At 45.6% G+C, this 13,308-nt stretch overlaps 1 protein-coding gene and 1 pseudogene across 1 annotated transcript in view; one reads left to right on the top strand and one right to left on the bottom strand.

Annotated features, from left to right (window-relative positions):
- LOC103204610 (popy Class I histocompatibility antigen, A-1 alpha chain-like) overlaps window positions 1-4,745 on the bottom strand; it is a gene marked incomplete at its 3' end in the record, with an annotated part of 8,252 nt that extends 3,507 nt beyond the window's left edge. The window contains exons 1-6 of the mRNA XM_007949814.2: window positions 4,682-4,745; window positions 4,151-4,420; window positions 3,605-3,880; window positions 2,711-2,986; window positions 2,526-2,636; window positions 2,065-2,101 (exon numbers count right to left, since the gene is read on the bottom strand). Coding sequence (XP_007948005.2) covers window positions 2,065-2,101; window positions 2,526-2,636; window positions 2,711-2,986; window positions 3,605-3,880; window positions 4,151-4,420; window positions 4,682-4,745 — 1,034 coding nt within the window. The remainder of the gene's footprint in view (window positions 1-2,064; window positions 2,102-2,525; window positions 2,637-2,710; window positions 2,987-3,604; window positions 3,881-4,150; window positions 4,421-4,681) is intronic.
- A 7,016-nt stretch (window positions 4,746-11,761) lies between these two features.
- Window positions 11,762-13,308, top strand: part of LOC103204662 — a 15,286-nt pseudogene continuing 13,739 nt past the window's right edge.

Raw genomic sequence — 13,308 nt, 5'->3', positions numbered from 1 at the left:
ACTACGGAAGTAGATTGCCCCATCTTCCTTCCGAGGAGTGGCTGGTGGGTTTGAACTGCCAGCCTTCTGGTTAGCAGTCAAGTGCCTGAGCCACTATGCTACCAGAGCTCCCTATTCTAAAGACAGAGTCATTATCAATGTAGCCTCAGAGCAAATGCTATTTTGTGGCAGGTGCAGCTCAGTGTTCACTCACATTGACATCAAAGCATCCAGAAGTTCCCTGACAAGGGCTGTTGTCTCCTTTTTCCCTCTAGCTCATCCCCCCACAACCACCCTCCTGCACAACCCAGCATACATATCATTTCAGTCTTCTTGAGAGAATAATCATTTGCTGATGGGTACTCTTTACAACCAAATGTGAATTTAAATTAGTCTCTGCTTTATGAATCTATAAGTTTGCATTGGAGCCAGAACTAGGATTACAGAGCCAAGGACAGGGAGAGAGGGGGTGGGTTAGCTTTAAAGGATGGAAACACAACAGAATGTATCTAAGATGAATATATTGGTTTCTTCCTCTCTAAGCAAGGTTGGGAGATCTGGTAGCATAGTGCCTAAGGCATGTGACTGCTAACCAGAAGGCTGGCGGTTCATACCCACCAGCCACTCTTGGAAGGAAGATTGACAGTCTATTTTTGTAGTGATACTGCCTCGGAAACCCAAGGAGGGGTTGCTATGAGTCGGATCCAACTCAATGGCAATGAGTTTGGCTTTTTTGGAAACAAGGTTAGGGAGAAGATGAAAAGACTCATCCATGAAACAGTTCTAAAAATTGGCAGGATCTGGACCAGTCTGAAAATTTATCTCTCATTACCAGAGACTCCTGTGTGTATGGAATGTTGTAGGCCTTGTGGGGATGATAGGCAAAATCACTGCTGCAGCTGTCAGAGATTGGTGATACCACAGCATATGAGACCAGAGCTCATAGACAAGAACACGAACAGGCATGTTCTTGTATAAAAAACAAACCCCTAAAAAATAAACACACAAATGATGAGAACTAAGGGCCCGAGTAAGGCATGAGCCTAGGCAGCTTAAGTCACTCAAAGTCATCACTGCCTATAGCTCCAGATACAAGACAAGGCCTAGGTATATCTGAGTCCCTGATCACAGGATGTAGTAGGATAAGGTTCTACCAAAGGAATTAGGAAAACAGTCATGTGAAGATGACCAAGCTGAGGAGTGACCATGTCAATGTCCATGCTGCCCTGAGCACCAACTGGGCACAGGCCCCATCCACACTCAGCATCTCCACTGCCTTCTCCTGTCCTTAACTCTGACACATTCAGCATAGAAAACACATGAATTCTGAAACATTCTCAGGTTTTAATTGATTTCCTCTAAAGTTTTCAGAATTTTCCTCTTTTAATTAACCCATCAACTCTACCACATGGCAAAAATTTGAATGATCAAATTCATTCTCAGATTCTCATTTTCAATTCAGAAGTGAGATATCGCACCTCAGGGTGACAGGAAGTTATATCAGGGTTGTAGACCTTCCAGCCTCACCTCTGTTGGAATGGGGAATGTAGATCAGGGAAAGGACATTGGTGAGTGTGGGGAGTGGGTCCTTGTGGGCAGGGGACACATTAGGCTGACAGGAACACAGACACATTCAGACACCAGCTGCAGAAGAGAAGTCAGTGGTTCCTGAATCACAAAGTGTGGGGCTGAACAAATCTTGTGTCCTGTACAAGGCAGCTATCTCACACTACAGAAGGAAAGAATTGTAACAGATTGAGATCAGGCACTGTAAGTGTTTACACTCTGAACAGACAATTAGAATCTCAAAATGTCAAAATCCAAAGAACCCCCATGACCCAGTCATGTTACCCAATCCTCAATCCTTCCCCCAATGTCTGATCCCACAGGGTCTTACCTGTAGAGGTCGTGTGAGGCACATCAAAGCTTGAGGCCCTGTCACTGGCTGGAGAAGAATAAAAGTAGGGCCTAGTCAGAGCCCACAGAGATGAGACCAGGAGAATGGAATTATGGGGTAAGGGGCTCTCATGGACTCCCTTCTACATTGTCCCAAGAGTCTCAGAATCAGCCTCCCTCCTCCCGTACTTACTTGCAACTTGGGCATAGCTCCCTCCTCTCCCACCTGTGGGAAGAAAGCATTCTCTGAGAGACTGGGGAGAAGGCTCCATTGAAGTCCCAGAAGAGTCAGCTAGTCCTGGACCTCAGGGAAGTTTTCAGAACTGTGACTGCAGACTCTGGGCAGGATAAGGAATCAAGGAAAGATATGCAGGGACTGGAACAACCACCCTCCTGGAAGTCTGTCCTCAGCAGGAATTTCCCATAACCTGCAAGTATGGGAAATTGCATCTCCATAACCAGAACCATTAAGGTGAACATTTGCCCTTCATTTTCACATGTGCTTTACAAAAGAGTAATTGTTAGCACACAGGTCTCCAGACTGGGTCAGCATATATGCCCATAATTAGGCAGGAGACTGCAAATTTCCTACTTGGTACTTGACATCTCACAGTGGGACAAGAAAACTCAGACTCCACCCCCATCTTTACCTGAGCTCTTCTTCCTCCAGATCACAATTCCAGCCACCACAGCACCAATGATCACAAATCCAAGGAGAACTAGGCTAGCAACAATTCCCATGATGGAGGGGCTGGGCAGTTCTGGAAAGAGAAGGGAGGTGAGGAACCCCGCCTGTTTGGAGGGCTCCAGAAGAGCTCCTTGTGTCCCTCCTTACCCAGTCGCAGGGTGAGGGGCTCGGGCAGTCCTTCGTGCTGCACAAGGCATGTGTATCTCTGCTCCTCTCCAGAGGGAACCACCACAGCTGCCCACTTCTGGAAGGTCCCATCCCCTGCTGGCCTGGTCTCCACAAGCTCTGTGTCCTGGGTCTGGTCCTCCCCGTCCCGCTGCCAGGTCAGGGTGATCTCCGCGGGGTAGAAGCCCAGGGCCCAGCACCTGAGTGTCACCTCACTTTCAGTGATGTGGTGATAGGTCACCTTTGTCTTTGAAAGCACTGAGGGGAAAGATGAGACAATGCAGGAACTCTGCATACCTCCCTTGGGCCACCTGAGCAGAGCTCATGTGATCATCCTGAGAATGGACAGGACAATTGGGGTGGAGGAGGGAGTACAAAATACAGATAGCCTAGTCCAGGGATCTGGGAAATTTTCTATTCCTTGCGAAGTTCTAGAATGAGGGTGAGACAGCCCAGAGTTGAATGCTCCAGGGCTCTGTGGCAGAGAACAGGGATTTCTATCTGCCTTTAGCGGAGGTTGAAAAATTCCAAAATGCTGGAACTGGACCTTCAAACTCACTCATGTAAAGTGGAGAACAAGGCCCAGGAAATAAAGTCCACCCTACCCCATGAGTCCCAAAACCTCATCCAGGATCAAAGAGAACTGCTGATGAGTCAGGAATCATCTCCCCTACTCTCCACAGAGGAAGAGAGGAGAAAGGGGGGCACCTGTAGGCGAGACACTCTCTGCTACACGATCTGGAAATCTGTGCTAATTCCTCATTTTCCACATCCATGGGAGGGTGTATTTTTCTTCCCTCTTTTTTAGATGCCAGCAAGGCAGATAGGGTCCCAGACCCAAAGGAGTTCGGGGAGGTGTCCCGCGGCGCCTCATACCTGCGCGGTGCAGCGTCTCCTTCCCCTTCTCCACGTATTTGCAGAGCCAGTCCACGCACTTGGCCTCCAAGAAAGCCCTGGAGCTCTCCACGTGCCCGTCCTCCTCCCACTTGCGCTGTAAGATCTGAGCCCCGGTGTCCGCAGCGGTCCAAGAGCGCAGGTCCTCGTTCAGGGCGAAGTAATCGGCGCCGTCATAGGCGTCCCGATAGTACGCGCGGAGTTGGCGGCCACCAGGCCCCACTTCGCAGCCATGCGTATTCTGGTAGGTGTGAGACCCTGTCCCCGCCTGCGATCAGCCCGGCCCCCGAGCAGCCGCGACCCTGGGGTCTGTCCCACCCCTGCGACCCTGACGCGCGGCGATTGGTCAGAGCGCATTTGAGTCTAAATTAAAAACGAAACTGGAGCGAGGCCTCGCGACTTTTCCGGGTCTAAGGATCGGGCTGATCCAGCGGCCTCTGGGTGAGGTTCGGACCCGGATACTTGGGACGACCTGTCTATGGGGACGATGGGGATTGTTACCTGTGACCGGGACCCGGCGTCACTCACCTCCCTCGCTGTGGTTGTAGTAGCCACGCAGAGTCTGCAGGTTCTCTCGGAAAATATGTGCCATGTATTTCGCGTACCGTGTCTCCCCGTCCCAGTACTCTGGCCCCAACTGCTCCATCCACGGCGCTCGCGGCTCCGCCCTCGGATTCGGGGTGTCGCTGTCGAACCCCATAATCTGAATGTCGTCCACGTAGCTGACGCCGATGAAGCGGGGCTCCGCTCGTCCAGGCAGAGACACGGCGGTGAGGAAATACCTCAGGAAGTGGGAGCCTGGGGGCGAGAGGCGGCTGAGGCACCGACCCTCCCCGCGCGGCGCCCGGGTCCCGGGTCCCGGGGAGATGGGGTCGGGAAGGGAGGAGACGCGAGGGGCTCGAGGACGAGGCGGGGCGGCGGGAGGAGCGGGGCCTGGACGTAGGGTGCGGAGAGGACGGGCGGGAGCCGGGGAGGCGGGAGCGCGGCTGCTCCGAGGGTCCAGCGTCCCCGCCTGGCGCCCCCTCGCTCCTCCTCCGTTCCCTCCCGACCCCCACTCACCCGTCCGGGTCTGGGTCAGGGCCAGGGCCCCCGGAAGCAGCAGGAGGAGGGTCCTGGGTGCCATTCTGGAATTCTGGGGAGCCTAGGACGAATCTGCTTCTTGGCGGGTCCCAGGGGACCTTGTAACCAGGAACCGAGGTGAAGGTGATTGGCTTCTCCAGAAACCGGAGACACAACTGGAGCGAGAACTAGGGCAGCGTCACTGTGTTGAAGCAGAATGAGCTGACATGGGCTTTGATAGGTAGAAGTGAAACCCCCAGGAGATAGGTATCCCCACCCTTGACCCCGCCATCTAGTCTAAGAGCCAAGCCCTGGTATTTGGACTTTGCCCTGACCCCTTTCCTCCCGCTGGAATCTTTTTTGCTACACTGTCTCCTGGAGTCCTAGGCCAGGGCCTGCTTAAGTCAGAGATTCTTGTTAGTTTCAGAATCTCTTTGTTGTTGTTGTATGTCCTGGAGTGGATTTCATAGAGACCCTATAGGACGGAGTAGAACTGCCCCACAGGGATCCGACTCCTAGCGACCCTTCCTTGGGTTTCCCGAGGCAGTATCACTATGGAAGCAGATTGCCCAACCTTCCTTCTGAGGAGTGGCTGGTGAGTTTGAACCGCCAGCCTTCTGGTTAGCAGTCAAATGCCTTAGGCACTATGCCAACAGAGCTCCTTTTAAAGGTGCTTGTTGTTGTTGTTGTTGTGTGCCGTCGAGTCGGCCCCGGCTCATAGCGACCCCTCCTTGGGTTTCCGAGGCAGTATCACTACAGAAGTAGGATTGCCCAACCTTCCTTTAAAGGTGCAGATCCCCTTATCTTTTCTTCTGCAGAGCAGTTTGTGTATTCCAACCACCAACCTTTGGGTTAGAGCCAAGAGCTTAGACATTGTGCCACCAGAGCTTCTTAGAATTTCTATTCCCTCTTACAAAAATTATGAGGAAGCCAAAGAGATTTTGTTTATATGGATTATATCTACCAATATTAACCATATAAGAAATTGGAACAATTTAACATTCTAAAATAATAACCCATTGAATGATAATGGTGATAATATATTTTCATGAAAAATATAAATATTTTGCAAAATAGAACAATGCAGTGAGAAGAATGGATGATTGTGCACTTCTCTTAATCTGTGTCCATAGAAACTTCTGGATTTTCATATATACTTATGCATGCACTCTGTTATTTTGATTCATGTGTATACAGAAAATCTAGCTTCACATAAATAGGAAGTTGGATAAGGGAGGAATATATTTAATATCATTTCCAAGTACTTGTGAATCTTTGATAGCTCACTAAAGCTACAGAAGTTTAAGTTTCTTAAAGGTTAGTTGCAATTGGAAACCCTATTATTGAATATTTCAGATTTTGTTCATAAAAACTATAGATCCATCTTGCACTTTGAATGAATCTCATACTCATACTCATACTCATAATGCATGAGTTTTTTTTTAAGTGATGCATCAGTTCATTGAATATGCAGATTTTCTAATGTTGACATATTGCATTACAAAATATCAAAGGAAATCTTATATATGCACTTTTGTGCTACAAAATTAGCCACACACTTTACAGAAGCAATAGAAGACAGAATTGGAGTAACCTCTCAGGCACAACTAAACACCTTGAGAGGGAGAATCACCGAGCCTGACAAATGGGACCATCGTCTCAGGGGACATCATGCTCAATTGGCACAACATAGTACATAAAAATCTTGTTCCACAACCTACTTTGGTGAGGAGCAACTGGGGTCTTAAAAGCTTTCAAGTGGCCATCTAAGATACAACTATTGGTCTCCTCTCATGTGAAGCCAAAAAGAGTGAAGAAAATCAAAGGTGTCTGGGGACAATTAGTCCAAAGATAAGATGGACCATGAAGACCTCAGCCTTCATGATGCAGAGCCTAGAAGAACTGGATGTTGCCTGGCTACCAATGTGAACCACTTGGAAAGGGGTCAAAAGTGGATATCCTGGATAGAGTGGGAGGGAAAATATGGAACAAAATCCAAAAACACAAAAATGACCAGTCTGGTGGAACCCCTAAAATTATGGCCCTGGGTTACCCTTCAGCCTTAAAATTGGACTCACCCCCATGGATTGTCTCTCAGCCCAACAGTAGAAAGACCTACATACAGGACACCTACCCCAGGGAGATGCACCCACCTACTGGAGGGAAATATACCCCTTGGAGCAATTGGCCATGAGGCACCAGGGGAGCAGCACTCACCTAGAGGGAAAGCTGGACAGACAGGAGTGCATAGTTAAGAAGGGCACAGGGAGGGGGTGGTCCCAGGGATGGGCAGGGAGGAGAGCTTGTTATGGTCGGGGATGGTAATCGGGGTGTAAAATCAAATGTACACAAACTGTTGAATGTAGAACAAATTTGTTCTGTAAATTTGAGTCTATCAAAAGACTCACATTTGTTCGTATTACCATTCATCTCAGTAGAAAAATTTGTGAGTTTTGGTGAACTGTCAAACTTGTAGTGGATACAAGCATTCCAATATTTTAATCGCTTCAGAGGTTATGTTTTATCATTAGTAACAATACAGTCAATTGGTTTCCTTGAAGTAGCAGGCTTACTAGTTGTTCATTTTCGAGGAAGTGCTAAATATTCAAGACAGCTTCTCTGTCATTCCTTCTTTCAAGAAAAAAATGGTATCCCCAAAAAAGAGGCTAGTTCAGCTCACACAAAATATTTCCCTTTCCTTGAACAAACACCATACTTTGGAATGTAGAAGTGGTTTACATGCACTTACCACTTTTGTACCACTTCACCAAAACCTAACCCACAGCCCTCTAGTTGATTCCAACTCATTGCCACCCTATAGGCCAGAGTAGAACTGTCTCATAGGACTTCCAAGGTTATAAATCTATAGAAACAGTGCTGGTGGGTTCAAACCATGGACCTTTTTGGTTAGCAATCAAACACCTTTACCACTGCTGCACCAGCACTTCTTCAGGTCATCACACACTCCCCCCCACACACACACACAAACTCACTGCTGTTGAGTTGGATCCAACTCATAGCGACGCCTCCTTGGGTTTCCAAGGTGGTATCTCTACGGAAGCAGATTGCATCACAGAAGCTATTAAAAGACATAGGCTCAAAAATGGTGATTTAATAAAAATGAATAAATTCTAATGCTTCAATCAGTTCATATTTAAGTGTAGCTGCTTTTGTTTTTTGTTTGTTTTTCCTATCAGCAGGTGATGGTGAAGAATACAGTTACCATTGCAGTTTGATGACACAGCCTAGATTTTTGTTAAGATCCCAGCTGATCTATTTTCAGTACAAATATCAACACATGAGAAAGACTGATAATTTCTTAGTAATGTGAAAATTGTTTTGACTTTATGGATCTTGTGAGAGGATCTCAGTGACTCTAAGAGTTGCACAGATCACATTAGGAGAACTGCTGTTCTGATTAAACTGGGAAGAATCCCCTAAATGGCCCATGTTCTTTGCCTTCTCTTCACTTCTCAGAATCCCACTCCCTGAGCTGGACTCTGAATCACAAAGCTTAGCTCAGAACTCTTCCCATGGGCTCTTCTTGAAGAGAATTTACCCCTGGAAATGTAATGCCTGAGAGTGTCCTCAGGCAGAATACTGAGGTGGAGGGAGCAATGTTTCCCTTTTGGAACTGGAAACATTTATGCTTGAAGGAACCAGATGAAGATTCACTCATGACAGAATTTGTTCCTGTTACACACCAGCTTCATGTATATCCATATCCCAGATGGTTGGAAATCTAATGGAATCTCTGTGAGAAATGATAAAGAGCATTATAAATGCATCTGTGGCACCTGAGGGAGCTCTGTTGGCATAGTGCTGCTACGCTCTGACTGCTAACCAGAAGGCTGGCGATTCAAACCCATCAGCCACTCCTCGGGAGGAAGGTTGGGCAATCTACTTCTGTAGTGATACTGCCTCGAAAACTCAGGGAGGGGTTGCTATGTGTCGGATCTGACTCGGCAGCAGTAAGTTTGGTTTGGGTTTTTGTGGCACCTGATAGGTCCATAAACCATCAAGAGCAGTGCTGTCAACAGAACTTTCTGTTTGAAGGAGTTGTATATCTGTGCTGTTCGATACAGTAACCACTAGCCATGTGTGGCTACTGAGCACTTGAAATGTGTCTAGAGGGATTAAGCAACTGAATTTTTTATTTTAATTAATTAATTTAAATAGCCACACCTGACTAGTATCTATCATATTTGACTGTACATATCTAGTTGTTGTTAGGTGCCATCAAGTCACCTGTGACTCATAGTGATCCTATATACAACAAAATGCAACAATGCCCGGTCCTATCCATTCTTACAATCCTTGCTATGCTTGAGCCCATTGTTGCAGCCACTGTGTCAATCCATCTCAATAAGATGTGGAGGGTCTTCCCCGTTTTCACTGACCCTTATACTTTACCAAGCATGATCTCTTTCTCCAGGGGATGATCCCTTCTGATGACATGACCAGTGTAGGTGAGACAAAGTCTGGCTTTTCTGGCTTGTAAGGAGCATTCCAGCTATACTTCCTTCAGGATAGATTTAATCATTCTTCTGAAAATTCATGGTATTTTCAGTATTCTTCACCAACATCACAATTCAAAGGCATCAATTCTTCTTTGATCTTCTTCACTCATTGTTGGGAGCTCTGGTAGCATGGTGGTACCTAAGTCACTTGACTGCTAACCAGAAGGCTGGTGGTTCAAACCTACCAGCCACTCCCTCAGAGGGAAGGTTGGGCAATCTACTTTCCTAGTGATACCTCCTCAGAAACCCAAGGAGGGGTTGCTATGAGTCTGGTCAGACTTGAAGGCACATAACAACAACAACTCATTGTCCAACTTTCACATGCATATGAGGGGATTGAAAATGCCATGGGTTGAGGTAAGCAGCACACCTTTGTCTTCAAAGTGACATCTTTGCTCTTTAACATTTTATAGAGGTCTTTGGCAGCAGATTTGCCCAGTGCACTACAGCACTACAGCATATGATTTCTTCACTGCTGCTTCCATGGGTGTTAATGTTCTTATCTAGAGTGTCCTAAATTTTCATTCGTTCCTCCAAAATTATTGTTATTGTTATGTGCTGTTGAGTCGGACCCAAATCATAGCGACCCCTCCTTGGGTTTCCGAGGTGGTATCACTACGGAAGTAGATTGCCCAACCTTCCTTCTGAGGAGTGGCTGGTGGGTTTGAACCACCAGCCTTCTGGTTAGCAGTCAAGTGCCTTAGATATTGTGTGATTTATAGATTGAAGTATATAAAATTATTTTTATTGAAAAGCCATGGATTTGTCTTTGTAGGTTTCCTAAGATTATCCTTCAAATACAGAATGCTCATAACATTAATAGGTATTTAACAATTAGAATGTACGCACTTAAATTAAAATATGATTTATCACCTCAAGATTAAAAATCTTAAATATATATATATATATATATACCCATCACCAGGGCCAGTTCTTGTTTGTATTTCATTGAGACTCTTGGTCTCATTTTTTTTTTTTTAATCTGTGGAGCAAATAAGCTGCCATCTCCATGGAAATGTGCTTATTGTTACCACACAAAATGCCCTGTAGGTCATGTAGACATGTTTTTAAAATTATGAAATTAGATTCAGAGCTTAGAATTGCCCCACCTTAGAATTCTTTATCGATTTATTTGCCTATGCCTCCCCTTTCTCCAAATTTCAAAGGTTTATTTTCCCTAACTCTGAAGTCTTCCTGTCCTTCTCGTCTATACCCAGAGGGAAATATACATGAAATTTTTATACTTGTGAAGTGCAGAATTCTCTAAGCATGACCCAAGGTGAAAAATCGTAAAGAGAATTAATGAATTAATGGGAGTTTGATATATACAAATTAAAAAATTCTTATGACAACTATAAGCTCACAGATACATAAACACTTTTCCTTAAGTATATGAAATAATAATAAAAACCCAAACCTACTGCCATCGAATTGATTCCAACTCATATTGATCCCCTTTGTGTTTCCAAGGCTGTAAATCTTTATGGAATTTGATCGCTTCATCTTCCTCCCATGGAGTAATTGGTGGGTTGAATCACTGACCTTCTGGTAAGCAGCCAAATGCCTTACCCACTACATCACCAGAGCTTCTTTAATTATGCTGAAGATAATTAAGATTATGGAATAAGAGTAGTATTATATATAGGTATGTCCAATAGGAGCAAGAAATAACTTGGAAATTAAAAAATATGATGTTTGGTTGATCTGGTGGTGTTGGACCTGGTAGTGGTACTCATCTGTTGGGTGAAGTGGTCAGTGCAGTAGATATGGCTGACTAGTGGAGAGTTAATGTTCTCCTTCTGTTGGATAGGGCAAGAAGTAAACAAACAAACAAACAAACACAAACAAACAAATAAACCCAAAGAATGAAACCAAGGAGAAGAAAAGAAGGAAAGGGAAACAAGATAAAAAATAAAATAAAAGCTAAAAAATATAGGAAAATGATAAAGGGGGAGTGGTTGAGCTGAAAGATTGGCAAAAATGTAGGAAGACAAAGAGGAAGGGGGAGACATAAGCAGGTACAAAGAGGAAAAATTGGGGAATAAGAAAGGAGGAAAATAACGGGGAATTAAGGAAATTGAGGAGAAAGGACTTGTGTAATTACTGTCAGCTGGCGGCCCTCAGAGTAGGTGAGTGTAGCAGAAACCACTGACCCACTGGGGTGTGTGCCCACAGAGGTGAAAGGAGTCTGGGGCAAGGGGGCTTCTCCCATAGAAAAAGCTGCAGGTGTACGGCTCTTGTGTTAGTCTGAGAAGGATTAGCTGGTGCATTATGGGAAGGCTGTGACTAGCCTCTGGGTCAGTTTAGAGTGGGTTGCTGTTGACTTCCTTGGCCACCCACTTGGTGATGGTGGTGGAGGGAAGTTTTACCCTTATTCACAGGAACACTGTACTGTGGTGGAGCCAAGACTTTTTCTCATCAGTCCTGATTCACTGGTGTGGGGCTGTCACCCTTCTGGGCACACAAAGTATTTATCCAGCTCCTACCCAGACTCTACTGAAATGCCACCCTCACACTATCTTCTCTACCCATGCTGACACTGGCCTTTGAGTCCCGAAACATGGGAGGTAACTGGCAAGAATGAGTCTTGCTGTGAGAGGAGACTGCAGTATTGTGTTCAGTGTTTGCCTCGTGTTCAGTGTAAAGAAGTTCTCTCAGTCCCTGAGGCAACCAACAGGCAAGTTTCAGCCCCTGACTCAGTCTGCTAGAGGTAGAGCTGTCCAGGGGTCAGGGTTGGTAAGGGCAGGGCTTCTCTATTAAATTAATCTGTAGCTGCAGAAAGAGTATTTACCCCTATACACAAGAAAAGTGTGCTTTTCTTAGACCAGAGAGCTTATCCCTCCTATCTCCATTAACTGGTGTGGGTGTGTACCCCTTCTGTGTACACATAGCCATTTGTCCAGCTCTTCCCAAGATTCAACCAAGTAAGAGATTGTCCTGAGCCCAGTTTCTTCAACTGCCCCAACACAAACCTTTTGCCAGCCCAAACCCAGCTTCTGCCGGGGGAGAGCTTATTCCCTTTTTCACTCTCTCCTCTCCATGACTGCCTGTGCCACTGTCACTCTGACCTGATTCCCTGAATGTTTCTCTCCCAGCTCCCACATGTCTATTCCAAACCAAAAACCAAACTCACGGTCATCAAGTTGTTTCCAACCCATAGCAACTCCCATTGGGTTTCCAAGGCTGTCAATCTTAATGGAAGCAGACTGCCTCATATTCTTCCATGGAGTTGCTGGTGGGTTTGAACCAACAACCTTTTTGTTAACAGCCAAATGCCTCAACCACTGTATCATCAGAGGCTCTTGAATTCTTCCTGTTCTGTCTACACTGTGTTTTTATGTTGTTATCTCCATGTGGATTCTGTGAACTTGTGTTGGTTTTTTTTCCCCTCCTTGTCAGTGTCTGTGTCTCTGTTCAAGATGCCCTCACTTTGGATCTTCCCTGTCTCATCTCTCTGCCCAGTCACTAATCTTGCAACTTTCCCTTTCCAATGAGTGCCCACTCTAATTCTTAATCATCTCATTTGATGCTTAGAATTCCAGGATCGTTATGTGTTCTGTTTCACTCAGTTTTTTCAGATCTCTGTTATAGAGGGATTTGGCATAGTATATTAGGAGGACACCATCTTGTCTCCATCCCTGCTTCTAGTCTTGTTGATTTTTTTCTGTTTTTTGCTTCATATATTTCTGCTTTGATCTTTATTATTTCCTTGAAATTCTGGGGACTATAGCTTATGTTGTTGCTCTTTCTCTAATTGTTGGAGTTGTTGGGTTATGGTGCTGATTCTGGTTCTTTCTTCTTTTTTGATATGTGCATGTATTGCTATAAATTGACCTCTGAGTACTGCCTTCCCTTTCCCAAAGGAGTTCTATTGGGTTTTAGACTTGCCTTGTGCCTGTTATTCCTTCTTTCCCTCCAATTACTCCCATTTGCAATGGAAATGTCTACCTTGTGCCTGTTCCACCACTGCACTTTCAAAACAGAGAAACTGTAGTCAAGATTTCACAGCTTGAGGCGGGGCAAGATGGCGGACTAGGCAGAAGGATTGCACAGACCCTCTTCAACAAAGAAAAGGGAAACCAATTAACACAGACACAGAAGATAATC

The sequence above is a fragment of the Orycteropus afer genome, unplaced genomic scaffold, assembly GCF_000298275.1.
Source record: "Orycteropus afer afer isolate SDZICR_OR568_19922 unplaced genomic scaffold, OryAfe1.0 scaffold00255, whole genome shotgun sequence".
Classification (NCBI taxonomy): Eukaryota; Metazoa; Chordata; class Mammalia; order Tubulidentata; family Orycteropodidae; genus Orycteropus; species Orycteropus afer.
This window is presented reverse-complemented; position numbering and strand designations above follow the sequence as displayed.